The 14,876-nt window shown below is 37.8% G+C and overlaps 1 protein-coding gene across 3 annotated transcripts in view; it reads left to right on the top strand.

Moving 5' to 3' along the window:
• Positions 1 to 14,876, top strand: part of HS2ST1 (heparan sulfate 2-O-sulfotransferase 1) — a 173,738-nt gene that overhangs the window by 131,602 nt on the left and 27,260 nt on the right. For all 3 annotated transcript variants that reach the window (XM_019414056.2, XM_019414057.2, XM_019414058.2), the window contains exon 2: positions 4,595 to 4,833. In XM_019414056.2, coding sequence (XP_019269601.1) covers positions 4,595 to 4,833 — 239 coding nt within the window. The remainder of the gene's footprint in view (positions 1 to 4,594; positions 4,834 to 14,876) is intronic.

Raw genomic sequence — 14,876 nt, 5'->3', positions numbered from 1 at the left:
TTCTTCGTGTTCTTTGCCTTTTATTATTCACCTGTTGTCTATATACTTTTCAGTTTAACATGCAGAAGTTTCAGTATTTTTTTTTTAAATTTTTTTCTTAATGTTTATTTATTTTTGAGAGAGACAGAGACAGAATGCGAGTGGGTTAGGGGCAGAGAGAGAGGGAGACACAGAAGCAGAAGCAGGCTCCCGGCTCTGAGCTGTCAGCACAGAGCCCGACGCGGGGCTTGAACACACAAGCCGTGAGATCGTGGCCTGAGTCGAAGTCGGACGCTCAACTGACTGAGCCACCCAAGCGCCCCCAGAAGTTTCAGTATTTAAAGCAAGGCAATGGATTGCTCTTTCCTTCTGCTATATCTTTTCTCCCTGAAGTCCTAATCTGCTACCCACAGTACAGAAATACTATACTTTTGGGGCATTTGTGAGGTATTTATTTTCTGCTGAGACCATTGCAGAATTGAGCTGTGGCAGGGAGAGATAGTTATATATTCGTGGGTCCTTTAATTTGTATAAACCACAAAACTTATTTCCATATAATTTCTCTTATTTCTCTTTAAATGTGTAGCTTAAATTATTTAGTTCATTGAACATTTAATTACACATTCAAAGAGAAGGGTGTTCCCCAAAACAACTGTAATGTTCAAAACAATCGTCATTAAACGATACATGATTTTTTTTTTTTTTAATCTTCAGTTCTGTTTTCATCAGTTTTTCTGTAGCCTGATGTGTATACATCTTGGTGACTTCAGTGATGTGTAGAATTTAGTTTGGTGTTTTTAATGCAGCTATAGTGTTTCATATTTAGCTTGATCATTACCTTCTTGCACTAAATAAGGCCTTTAACGCCCTGCCAGTGCAGGAATAGGTAATTACTGCTGTTATGAATAGTCTTTTAAAAGACTTGAGTTTGTTGATAATCTGCCATATGGAAAGGTTCATTGAGCCAAGGTCTATGCCACCTTGCACGGGAGCCTTGAAGAACTAGAATGGCCATGAAGTTTAGCGTCTATCTTTGGTGTTGGGCGGGTGGTTTAGTGCCAGTAGTCCCTAACCCACCTGTAATTTTATGACTCTCAGGTTGTGCCCATGTTGTTTGGAGGTGATAGGTTTTGTGGTGGTCCTGAAATAGCTTGCATAGCAGATTCTGTAATTCATTACTCAAACATGAAGAAAACGTTACTTCAAAAAAGCATCGTAATGATTTTAAATATACTGCCTACATTCTCTAAGTGCACTGCAAATGTGCTGTAACTAATAAAGCTTCCCCACTGATTTAAGAGAGTCTCAGAAGAAGCTGTACTAACTAGATGCAGAGCATCTTTGATAAAAAAAAAAAAAAAAAAAAAAAAAGACTTGGAACTGTCAAATACTTAGCAAGTCAAGAATATGGCTATATTGCAAACACCCTTACTGGTTTTACATTTGTCACAGGTGGAAAGAGAGTATTTTACCATCAAGAGCTATTACTGTTATTATTCAACTAAGTGAGATTTGATTCTGTAAACATTACTAATAAAAATACTCTTAATTTTCCACACTTTTTATCATTTTATGTTTAGGCATAACACTATGTTACTAATTATCGTGTTTGTTAAAGCAAAGTAAAAACACTTGAAAAATAGAACGTGCATATAAATATATTATTTAAATGAGGAAAGTAGTGACTCCCATATTTGCACGTTTTTATAGAAATTTTTTAAAGTTGTGTTCAATATACAGTGCATATAATTTAGTACACATGATGAACCAAGAACAGTGATTAATTTTTACAACATGTTTCATGGTCTGGCTAGAGTTTTATCACTTTAAAAACTAAAAAATCCACAGGGTTGCCTGGATGGCCCAGTCATTTGAGTGTTCGACTCTTGATTTCAGCTCAGGTCATGATTTCATAGTCATGGGATCAAGCCCCACATTGGGTTCTGTGCTGAGTGTGGAGCCTTCTTAAGATTCTGCCTCTCTCTCTCTGTGCCCCTCTTCCATGTTTGTGCTTGCTTGCTCTCTAAAATAATAATAAAAAAAATTCCACATACAAAACGATAACTTCTTTTTAAAAGTTTATTTTTGAGAGAGAGCGAGAGAGTGAGCGAGCAGGGAAGGGGGAGAGGGAGGAAGAGAGAGGATCTGAAGCAGGCTCCACACTGTCAGCACAGAGCCCGATGCAGGGCTTGAACTCCTGAACCATGAGATCATGACCTGAGCCAAAATCAAGAGTCAGATGCTTAACCAACCGAGCCACCCAGGCACCCCTTTTTAAAAATATTTTTAATTAATTTTGTGGCTAATTTTCACAGCAGTGATTGAGTATGTAAAATTTTACAAGTAGATGGAATAATTACAAAAACTGTTAATATTACAGAATTTCTTTATATATTCTGTCATTATGTATTCTGTAGATGGAATGGGTACCCAGTTGTGAAACAGCACATAAAATCTTCTTTTCCAAATACTTGGTTTTAGAAAAACTAGTGAAAGTAAATTCAGCATTGTTGCTTGTAGGTGAATCTTTTAAAGGCAATTTTATGCATGTCTGGGCTGCTAGAGGAGACCTCTCACGCTTCTGTCAGCACCTGAATGACAGCAGCACTGTTTTATTTTCCTTTGTGGAAAGAGGGCGGTGTGTGTACATAACAATATCATAATAGTTTTAGACTATGATGACAGTTTGAGGTTGTTTGGGAGATAAGATTTCTTAAAATTATTGAATATAATAACGTGTGTAGGTTCTCAATAAATACTCTTTGAGTTTAACCTGAGACAACCTCCAAATCCTGTGTAGATGCTTATAGCCTCACACATTACCTTGATTTATAGATCCATTTGGGAAGCACTGTCGATTTGAAAAATATTACGCTTTCTATCATGTGGCATATGCTTCTTAAAAGTCTACCCTGCTTCCTTTCTCTGTTTCTTCTTAGCCTCATTCTATAGATTGTCTTTATTTGCTCCTTAAATGTTGGTATTTCCTAAGATTCTGTTCCAGAGTCTCTCTCCCATGCTACATATTTTAGATTATCTAGGCAGTTGCATTCATTTCCATGGTTTTCCCAGATGTCTTTCTTCTACTTGAATGTTTATTCTGAACCCTTGACCTATGTGCCCAATTATCTACATAACATCTCCTGGATGGTCCCAGGCAATTCAGTGATATGTTCAACATTAAGCTCATCTCCTTCTTGGCACATTCCCATCTAACTTTTCCAAGGGAAAATAAAAGAACACATGTATTCACATACATATAGAATGTGGACACACACACACACACACACACACACATGCACGTGCACACATGCATATACATATAGAGTATATGGGCTTCTCCTCCTGTTTTGGAAAGCCCACTGCTAATATGTAGCAGGCTTGGAACTTCTATTCAAGTCTTCTGAATGTGAATCCTGAGCTCAGAGTATACTTTATATAATGTGGTGGTGACCGTGTCTTCTGAACCAAAATATAAGATATATGGTTTGACAGTATTTGAAGCCTGTGCTTGTTACTGTAATTATACCTCATTGCTTTTTTGTGTCATTTTATTAAGTTGTTGGCATTATGGTGGACAGACACCAGTAATACATTTAATATTAAAAAAATCACAACTCTGATTAGTATGAGACATGTGGTATGTGGTACATATGCATGCATTGTGTGTGTGATGTTACCTAATTAGGGAGATGAGATAATGCTTTGCCTTCAAGGGATGATGAAATTCCATGTGGAGGTTGAGGAGTTCACCAGGCAGCATTAGGGTATGGGGGAAATGGAAGAATGTTCAAGCGAGACAGCTTGCACCGAGATCTGGTGGTAGGAAGGTGCATAGTGTGTGTGGGCAGCTGTCTCTGTGCAAGGTAACTTGTCATCTTGGTAGAGGTTTTTATCCCCTCTTTTCTCTCTTGCCCCTTTCTTATTTCCTTATTCTAAAAAAAAAAAAAAAAAAAAAAAAACCCTCAAAGCTAAAAGTTTATATTAAATAGAGAGTAATAGTAATAGAATGCAAAAGGTAACTGCTTTTCAAACCATGTGGTAGTGATTTGAGTTAGATGAACCGTAGAATTTAAGGAGTGAACAGCCAGGACTTAGAATGTAATGCAACACCAAAAATGAAAAAGGGCTTGTGATGATGTAGTTTCTCCTCTTGTTACCAAAAATCACTCTAGCATTTATAACCACTGTCCTGCTACATTTTGATAAACCAGGGAGTAATTAAATCCTAAGTAATAAATTTCAGAATCTCTGCTTAAATTATAAATGATTCATTCTGTAAGTGCATTTTTTACCGTGAAGTTTAGTATGCCATGCAATATGTCTTTGTGTGTTTGAGAATGAATTCAGGCTGTAGAAATTCTATTAGAATGTAGAGTGACTTTTGAACTACACTGATCTCTGGTCTTTGGTATTCTAAACTTAATGACTGTTTATTCTCTTGTTCTGTATATGCATATGTATTATCCTTCAAAGGTAATTCTGAGGTTTGGGTCTTCAGAACATTTCTTCAAGTACTCTTACCCATTTCTTGAGTAGGAAAATTATGTTCTAGAAATGAGAAATTATTTTCATTGTCTTTAAAAACTTAGTTCATATCTGTTTTTCTTTGCAGAAAGGGCTATCGCAAGACATGAAGTTCGAGAAATTGAGCAGCGACATACAATGGATGGTCCTCGACAAGAGGCAGCGCTAGATGAGGAGGAGGATATGGTGATCATTTATAACAGAGTCCCCAAAACTGCAAGCACCTCTTTTACCAATATTGCCTATGACCTTTGTGCAAAGAATAAATACCATGTTCTTCACATCAACACTACCAAAAATAATCCAGTGATGTCACTACAAGACCAGGTAAACACTTAGGAGATGAATAAATGTTTTCTGATACTTCCCCACTCTCTTTGTATCTCAAGAGGAAGGAACATTTTAAGAGATCTGTGTGCTGACTCCAGTGAATTGTAAGTCTCTTGGGGGAAGGACCAAACACACCTTTTTTATAGTTTTACATTTTTCACAGTATTTGATACATTTCTTTGCATATTATATGCATTCAAATATTTATAAAAAGTAGTTTATTAATAGTTTTGGATTTGTGAAGAGAAAATGATGCCTTTGATATCCTTTTAAAAATATGAAAATTTTTTAGCAAGATACCCTGCAATAAAAATCATTCTGCTGTCTCATTTTATGGTAGAGAAATTTATTTATTTATTTATTTATTTATTTATTTATTTATTTATTCATTCATTCATTCATTCATTCATTCATTCACTTACTTACTTACATGTTTGTTTGTTTGTTTGTTTGTTTCTGAGAGAGGGAGACACGGAATCTGAAGCAGGCTCCAGGCTCTGAGCTGTCAGCACAGCTGTGTTCACAGCCGAGTACCTGTGTCCTGTATCACTCAGTTTTGTGACTAACCTCCTGAACTTCATCTTGTCTATACTAGTAATTTCTATAATATTAGCTACAAACTTCTGGAGAACAGGAATTGGAGCTTATATGTTTAACATAATCTTGCCTTTTAAGTTGTCAAGAAACTTTAGATAAACAAATGGGTAGCTATGAAATAGATTTAAGAATAATGGAGGAAATTATCTCATGAAAAAAAAATTATCTCTTTAGCAGTGGTAGCACACATTTTCTCCACACCTGGAGTTCTGACTGTAATTATAAATAAATAGAATTCTCTATAAATATTGAAGGGAATGGGAATTGGGCTCGATGAGGAGAAAAGATGATATTTGAAAATACTCTCTAGGATTAAATACCATATTGCAGTAGCCTTATTAGAAAGATTGTTGATAGTCATATAGTTAAGATTGTATTTATCTGTTTGACAGCAGCTGAACTTGTTTTATTTGTCACAGAATTGACTCTAATCCCATTCTTAAGTATACTTAAAATCTTTACACAGAAACAACAGAGTAACACTGATACACAAGGTTAAGATTTGTTTTCTTAGAGAGCTGTTTGTAAAGACTAATAGTATATGGCATATCATCTGCCCATATAATTCTTGGCTTTCTGCAGTATCCTCAATTACTCTTTTTCATAAAACCAAAAATCTACATCCATCAGCCAAACTAAATAACTCTTCTGTAAATGAGAAGAAACATGAGCTTATTTAGCTAAGTGGGTCATAAAAACTATTCATTATGTAATACTGTATATCTCAAGGGCAAGTATCCTAAATAATCAGTTTATATGTAGTGTGTGGTAGATTTTAAATTTCTTGCTTGATTGCTTTTCAAAATGTATCTTGGTTTAAAAGGAACAACTCTTAATACTCACATAGTAATTTTAGATTTAGATTTATTAGTAGTATCTTTTATTATTTCCTTCTTTATTTTTTTAAGTTTATTTTGAGAGAGAGAGCATGTGCAGGGGAGAGGCAGAGAGGGAGAGGGACAGAGAAAGAATCCCAAATGGGGCTCAAACTCATGAACTGTGAGATCATGACCAGAGCTGAAATTAAGAGTTGAATGCCTGACTGAGCCACCCAGGAGCCCCGTAGTATTTTTTTAGAAAAGTAAAGTTATCTTGCTTATTTTGTGTCCAGCATTACAAAGTTTTATGACAGCTACAAGTATCTGACAGTGACATTGACCATTTTTTCTTATGAAGTAAGAATCTATGGAAGCTCTCCACATATGACATTTATAGGCATCATGTAGTGATACATTTTCCCAGTTACATTTGGATGAGCTAAAGCTTCTGTTTTTCTTTCAATAGCTCATGAGTTACATGTAGACAAAAAGAACATTAAAAGAAAAGCACTATCTTTTTAAAAATTTTTTTTTAATGTTTATTTTCGAGAGAGAGAGAGAGAGAGAGACAGAGCACAAGCAGAGGAGGGGCAAAGAGAGAGGGAGACACAGAATCAGAAGCAGGCTCCAGGCTTTGAGCTGTTAGCACAGAGCCTGACACAGGGCTCAAACCTGTGAACTACAAGATCATGACCTGAGCCGAAGTCAGACTCTTAACCAACTGAGCCTCCCAGGCGCCCTGATAAACACTATCTTAAATGCAGTGGGATTACATGATGAACAGCACTTAAATTGTGCTTGTGTAGAGAAATACTTTTTAGCTCCAGTTCTTTCCTAAATGTATTTTATACATACTGTACTAGGCATTGTACTAAATTGCTCACATGCTTAATTACTTTTCTCAAAAAATTTAGAGGCAAAGTGCAAATATTTTGAGTCTGATCTAAAACTACTGAGTGGGTAATAGCTGTCTATGCATACTCTATCATCCTGAGAAGTAGTTGTCCACTCTGCTTTCAAGTTTTCATTTATTTTTGAGTATGTAGTATATACAGAGTTTGTGCTATATTCTTTCTTGAAATAGGAACGAAAAAGCAAGGCCACATCTTTGAAGAAGCTTCTTTGTAATTTACTCGGAACATAAAACATAGATGCAGGAACTGTGAGAACTGTTTAAAGAAAAGATCTGGGGTACCTGGCTGGCTCAGTCAGAAGAGCATGCAGCTCTTGATCTCAGAGTTGTGAGTTTGAGCCCCACACTGAGTGTAGAAAATACTTAAAAATCTTTAAAAAAAAAAAAAGGAAATATCACTTCATGATATTCTCACAAAATTATTGAATGCAAAATGTTTCTTACCAGAATGTTTAATCTAGACCTAATCTTGAAAGAAACAGAGAAATCCGTCTTGTTGGAACATTCTCTGGAATAATCGTCTTGAACTCTTCTAAGGTATCAATATCATGACAACTAAACCAGGTATGGTTGGGGGTGAGGCAAGACAGTCCTCTCTAGAGGTGAGGAGACTAAAGAGACATGAAAACCAAACGTCATATGTGATCTGTAACTGGATCTGTGATCAAAAATGTCTGCTACTCGTTTTCAAATGGTTCAGAAAAAAACTGTGTGTGCATATGGAGAAAGAACAAAGAGATAAGCAAAGGTGGCAAAAGGTGAAGTTAGTGAATCTTAGTGCATGAGTATGCAGATTTTGACCATATTATTCTTTCATCTTTTCTGTAGTTTAGGGATTTTTCACAATGAAGAAATTGGAATAAAAGAAGAGGGAAAGTTAGAACAAGGGATTGGAAAGATAAACATTTGAGAATGTGAGGCGTGGGAAGACGAAGCAATGAGAGTGAGCCGGAGGCAGTCTTGGGAGTTATATTTGTGAGGTGTGCCTTACTCAGTGAATAGGCAGGAATTGGCAAGAGACAGGTAATCATTTAGCTCTTGTAGTTGGAAAATGAAGTTTACTCTGCTATCATGAACATACTTCTACATTAGAGAACGTCTTGTCTTTAAAGTAACTGTCAAATAGGTGTTAAGTGGCAGCATCTTTTAGGATCTTTCTTAATTCTTTTCTACATTCATATGTTTAGGCTTGTGATCATATTTAGTCCTTTTCTCAGCATTGAAAATATCCAGAATTTGCATTCTGTGTAGGACAACATAGTGATTTTTTTTTCGTTTTAATTCACAGTTAAGACACCTTCTGATCTTTGCATTAATGCCTGTGATTGGATTAGTTGCAGATACTGATTTTTCAAGCGTCACTTTAGATGAGTGCTCCTTATCCTGTCATGTGTATATTGACCACCAGTTAAAGTATAGATTCCGATTCAGAAGACTAAGATGGAACCTGATAATGTGAATTTCTAAAAAATCTTCCACCTGATGCCAAAACTGATTCTTCTGGTCCTTGAACTATAGTTTAAGTAGCAAAATATCTAGGACACAGGTCTCAGTGGGGTTATGAGAACATATGTATTATAATCTTCATAGGATAGCGAATCTATGAAATCTATGAATTTCGCTGCTTGTCCCGAGTTTCCCTGCCTCTCCACTCTCCATCCCCCTTCTCTCCCTCTGTCAGGAAGCCTCACTGCAGCTCCCGCTCTACCACTGGCTGCCTTCTCACCTCTCCTGCACCATTCGCCTTGTCAGTTTCTCTTCTGGCTTTCCTCTGCAGTGGACCTTGAGATAAAGGTCCAGACCTTTATCTGGAGATTCTGCTCCAGACCTTGAGATAAAGCTCTGGCTATCATAGGATAGCGAATCTTTAAATTCATGTTCCCACCTCCCCAACAAAATCCAGATTCCTTACCTAGACCAACAGGCTCTTTTAAATCTAGTCCTCGTCCATTGCTGTATCCTCTTGTTTACCAGCCACACACTGGCCTTTTGGTTCATTGTCTGCACCAGTCCTTTTCCACTTCAAGGCTTCTGCACTTAACCATTCCATCTTAGAGTGTTCTGGTTTCTCCTGATTGGCTTCATGTTATCCTTTTAACATTTCAGCTTAAATGACATCCTCTCAGAAAAACCTTGCTACCCATCCTATATATTAAATACTTCTTCCAAGTTACTGTGTACCATCAGCATTCTTTCTGGATCTTTCTTATTACTTACTCATTTGTTTACTATTGGTCTTTTCCTCTGTATAAGCTCCTAAAGGGCAGGAACCGTGTCTGTTTTATTCATTACCATATTCCTTGTGTTTAATCTTTAAATTTTTTAAAATATTTATTTATTTTTGAGAGGGAGTGAGCATGGGAGGGTCAGAGAGAGAGAGAGGGAGACAGAGAATCCATAGAAGGCTCTGCATTGCCAGCACAAAGCCTGCCATGGGGCTCGAACTCGCAGACTGTGAGATCATGACCTGACCTGAAGTTGGACGCTCAACTGACTGAGCCACCCAGGTGCCCCAGTATTCCTTGTATTTAGAATGGTGTCTGAGAAATAGTATATATGCTCCATAAAATTTTTGTTGAAAGAATGAATGAGAGAACAAATGAACTTAGGTACTGAAAGTAGTTCCTAGTTGAGCATAGTACCACTGATGATAATTACTGGCAGAATGAACCCCTTTTATCGATGGCAATGTGTTCTCCCCTTACCTCGGGTGATTTGAGACACACCCACTGAGCCTCCTGCAAAGGAAAGCCTAAACAACACAATCCTGAACTTTGGTGAAGATACTGTGTTCTGTTGCTGCCGAACCTTTCTTATGTTTTATCCAGTTATTATTCACTTTTCCTTTTTGCATAGAAAACTTTCTCTCTAGTTTAGTCTCGAAAAACTACCCACAGCTGTACAATGGATATTTATTTTAAGTATAGGCATGAGTAGGAGTTTGATAGATAATAATTATCCGAGTTAATAGTAGTATTCGTTCACTAGGTAGTAATTACAAAGTTGGAATTTGGCCAGGATTGTCAGGATGACATTGCTACTTTTAGATAGTGAAAACAAGTTCTTTCAGATAATCATAATGTTGAGATTAATCTTATTAAGAATGTAGGTCTAGGTGCACTGTTGTGAGATGGTGCTTTCTTCACTTTTTCCTGTAGCACTGGTTCAGTCTGATTCCACCAGCAAATAAATCACAGCACCACTCCCTACATTGCTTGGGTTTTCCCTAAAGGTCTCCTCTGATTACTTGCTAGCCTGACTCTGCTTGAGTTATAAAATCTGACAAAAATCACAGTTTCGGATCTGCTTCAGGCTAGCTATAAAAACATCTCTTTTCATGTAGCGTATCTAACAACTGCTTCTGAAACATCCTTCTTGATAGCCTATTTCAGTGGGGGTATGGAACTACTCTTTGAGTAAAGTCACTACAGTGACATTATGTCTTCTCCCCAAGCCACTGTTTTCAGGGTCTTCCGTCTCTTTAACTTCATTTGCCACTATTATGTTTTGCTCCCTTCGCCCACCCCTTTACCTTTCGCTAGTGCCAAGTATAGTCGGTGAGAGTGCACCCAGTGAGTGCTGTAGAAGCTTGTTCACCTGATCTCGATTTCCACTCACTCCTCTGTATTCCAGAGCTTTATCTCAAGGTCTGGAGCAGAATCCCCCACTGCAGAGGAAAGCCAGAAGAGAAACTGACAAGGCGAATGGTGCAGGAGAGGTGAGAAGGCAGCCAGTGGTAGAGCGGGAGCTGCAGTGAGGCTTCCTGACAGAGGGAGAGAAGGGGGATGGAGAGTGGAGAGGCAGGGAAACTCGGGACAAGCAGCGAAATTCACACTTTGAAAAGGAAACTTTTCAAAAAAGACTGTTCCTCAAAGGGGTTTAAAGGATGGTTATAGAACTTCAGTGGTATGTAAATGATACTTCTAAATGCTCCAACTACCCTGCAGATTAGTCTGAACCGCCACTTGAACCTTATTGACATCATTTGTTTGCTTAGCACTTTTTTTCTTCCCTGTAATGAGAAGGTAAATCTCAGCTCAGCATCTTTTGATTTATTGCTGATTGTAAATCAGCCACAGCTTTATTAGTGAGACTTTAACACATCGCCCTGGTAAAATGTTTGTGAGATGAAAGGAAAAAAAAACACATGCACATACGTAGCCTTCGGTGTTGTCATAGTTGGAGATTAGCGGAAGATTCTGTGTGTTTTGAGAGACTTTAACAGTAATAGTGTAGAGAATTTAAAAGCAATAACTCACGTGAATTTACCTCAGAATGATTTTAGGAAATAAAATTCAAAAGCCCTGCATAGACATTTAAACCAGGTCTCTTACTTTTGACTGACGGTGTTCAGCACCCCTTGAGGTTACCCAAGACAGTAAAAAGGCAAGAGTAAGTCAACGGTCATTGTTGACAAATGGTTGTCCAATGTGAGAGTAATGAACAGGGTGAATTGGAAGCTGAGAGTATAATGAATGTGATCAGGAAAATAAACAGTTTTGAGAGCTTTGTCAACAGCTTTGTGGTCTTGTAGGTTGAGGAGTTTTGAATGACTGGATCTGAGGGGTTTCCTTGGCAGTGGATAAAACCTGAAATTCTCAGTGCCCAAGTTTGTTGATCAGAAACATGATACAAATGCTATTCTTTTCACATCCTTCTGGGTTTTTTCCTCCTTGTTTAAATTGAACAATAATGTATTAAGGAAGTTAGCATGTGGCCTAGAAGGATGATTGGACCAAAATCTACAGTATATGGTTCCTGAGCTCCAGGTTTTTTTATCTATAAAATAAGGGGTACAGGATCTCCGAAGTCCCTTTCACATCTAAAATGCTGATTCTGTAAACAAGAGGGTTTGAGGTTGGTGACAACAGTGGAAGATGCCTGCCTTGTTCTGTTCTCCGCCATCACTAAACTTCCCTGAGTCCAACTGGAAGGCACAACCCTTTTTCTAATTTCTGTTAGGTTTTTAAAAAATTTCTTTTAATGTTTGTTTATTTTTGAGAGAGAGACAGAGTATGAGCAGAGTGGGAGAGAGGGAGACACAGAATCCGAAGCAGGCTTCAGGCTCCGAGCTGTCAGCACTGAGCCCGATGCAGGGCTCCAGTCCACGAACCGTGAGATCATGACCTGAGCTGAAGTTGGACGCTTAACGACTGAGCCACCAGGCGCCCCTCTATTCGCTTTTAAATAGTGTTTCTTGGAATCCTTTGGTTCTAGTATGCCCCAGGCATCACTGCGTGGGTAGGAGGAGACTGAGTAGGCAGGGTTTATTCTGCCCCTGTCCTCACTTCTGTTTTATGTACTGTGGGAGCTTACAAGGCAGTCTTTAAAAGTTCACTCTATTTCAGTACACTTTTTTTCCTTATTATAAAAGCAGTGAATATGAGATATATCTTTGCTGAAGAGCTTTTATACACCTCAGGGCCTCCTCTGCAAAGTACTACAAAAACAAGCTTCGTGTAAATAAAACCAAGCGGAAGCTCCTGGGCCTACCCATGCTGGAGGCTTGCTTCTCCATGTGGTCCATTGACGTGCCATCATGTGGAGACTTGTTAGAAGTGCAGAATCTTGGGCCCCACTCCAGACCTGCTGAATCAAAATCTGCATTTTAACAGGAGTCCCAGATGATCCATTTGCACATTGAGTTTGAGAAGCCCTGCAGCAGTCCAGATATTATCCAGCTTCCTGGGCTCTTCACCTCACGTTGAAGGACACGTGCTGGATAAAGCATGTTCTTAGGAGGGTTCAGTTTAATCCTGACCATCCTTAGGAAAGGTGGAAGAATGAGGGACGCTTGAAGTTTATATTTATACCTAACTCTTATTTCCACCTGAGTCTTTTACCACAGTGTACTCACAGTTTGTACCATTGATCCGCTCTAACATTTGGTTTATGTAACACTGTTTTCTCAGATTCCAGTCTAGCATCTCCTTTCATTTCTCTCCCACACCATCACATCCCCATTAAATCTAGGCTTCTGGGAAATAAAGCTGAGTTGCTAACTATGCCTTAAGTACCCTTAAACCACCATTTCCCATTCCTTTTCTCTTTTCCTTCTTTTCTGTTTCTCCCTCATTTTTGGCTGAAGTAATGGAACTGATTTTCACAGAAGCAAAAGCTTATATGAAATAATTACTAGTAAATGGCAGTTATAAGGACTTTTCATATGCAACATGTAAAATTTTTTAAGGATTCAGTTTTTGGGTTATCTAATTTTTTATTTTCTGTTTGTTTTTCATTTGCAATTTGATATTTTTATTTTATTTGGTGCCTTCCTTAAACAGATAGGAAACAACATGAGAAGCTCAAATCACACATTTGGCTCTTTTTTTTTTTTTTTTTTTTTTTTTTTTTTGGTGGGGAACAGTCATAAATATCTGCTAAAATATAATTTTGTATTTTTTTTGAGAGAGAAAACAAGTTGGGGAGAGCAGGGGGAGAGAGAGAGAGAATACGAGAATACGAGAATATGAGAATCTCAAGCAGGCTCCACACTCAGCTTAGAGCCTGACATGGGTCTCGATCCCACTGGGATCATGAACTGAGCCGATGTCAAGAGTTGGATGCTCAACCAACTACGGGGCACTCAGGTGTATTTTCTAAGGCAACATAATTTTATCATCTACATGATGGTAGTAGTTTTCAGATTTAATTTAAGGGTGTTGTGTGTGTATAAGATAATAAGATAAGGTTTGTATCACTTCCAAGAGCTCTGTTACTTCTTTTCTTTTTTAATTTTTTTTTAATGTTTGTTTATTTTTAAGACAGAGCATGAGCGGGGCAGGGGCAGAGAGAGAGGGAGACACAGAATCCAAAGCAGGCTCTAGGCTGTCAGCACAGAGTCCAATGTGGGGGCTCGAACTTGTCAACTGCGAGATCATGACCTGAGCCGCAGTCAGACGCTCACCTGACTGAGCCACCCAGGCACCCCAGAACTCTATTTCTGTTAGCATATGAGTTATTAATGCTTCCCCTAAAAAATAAATTTCCTCAGAACCTTCTGTTTTTCCCTAGTTCACATTCTCTGACATATGGCTGCTTCTGCACTGTTTTGTGCTCTGCCCTACCAACAGGCCTTTTCTAGGAGGCAGCCATCATCATTCAGTGCTATTAATTTATTGACTAATCTGGTAGAAGTGGTCCAGAATATTTCCATATGACTAACTATTCTAAAACGTAAATGAAAGATTGATAAATTGTCAGAAGTATGCAGTTGATAGGCCTGTGCTTTAGAGGCTGTGGTCACAGCTTGCAGATGCTTTCAGTGCAGTTTAGGGTGCTGGGCCCCCTACTCATTAGCCCTTCTCTACCCCCTAACCCGCCCCTACACTATATCTAGTCCCTAGAAGATTCTTAGCCACTTGCTGTTTATCATTCAGAAATTTCCTTATCAAAAACAGATGCCATTTTTCTTTGAGAAATTGTGTATCACTGCTCTTTTATAGCTGGTGATACTTAGGCTTATCAAGTTCTGTATTAACCAGTTCTTTAAATTTTTAAAATATATTTGCAGTAAAAGAATTTTTTATTAACTAATCTTTTGCATACTTTTAATTCCAGCAAATTAAAATAGTGATAGTGACATATTTAGATTTAAAAAATTTTTTTCTATATCACATCTCTAATTTTATTAACCTTTTTTATCAACAATCTTATGATATCTTTAGTTCTTTAAAGTTCTCTGATTAATCATCATCTTTAATCATTTTGGT

This window comes from Panthera pardus, unplaced genomic scaffold (assembly GCF_024362965.1).
Source record: "Panthera pardus isolate Hobbes unplaced genomic scaffold, ASM2436296v1 HiC_scaffold_11, whole genome shotgun sequence".
NCBI lineage: Eukaryota > Metazoa > Chordata > Mammalia > Carnivora > Felidae > Panthera > Panthera pardus.
The sequence above is the reverse complement of the archived record's forward strand: the minus strand, read 5'-3'. Positions and strand labels throughout refer to the sequence as shown.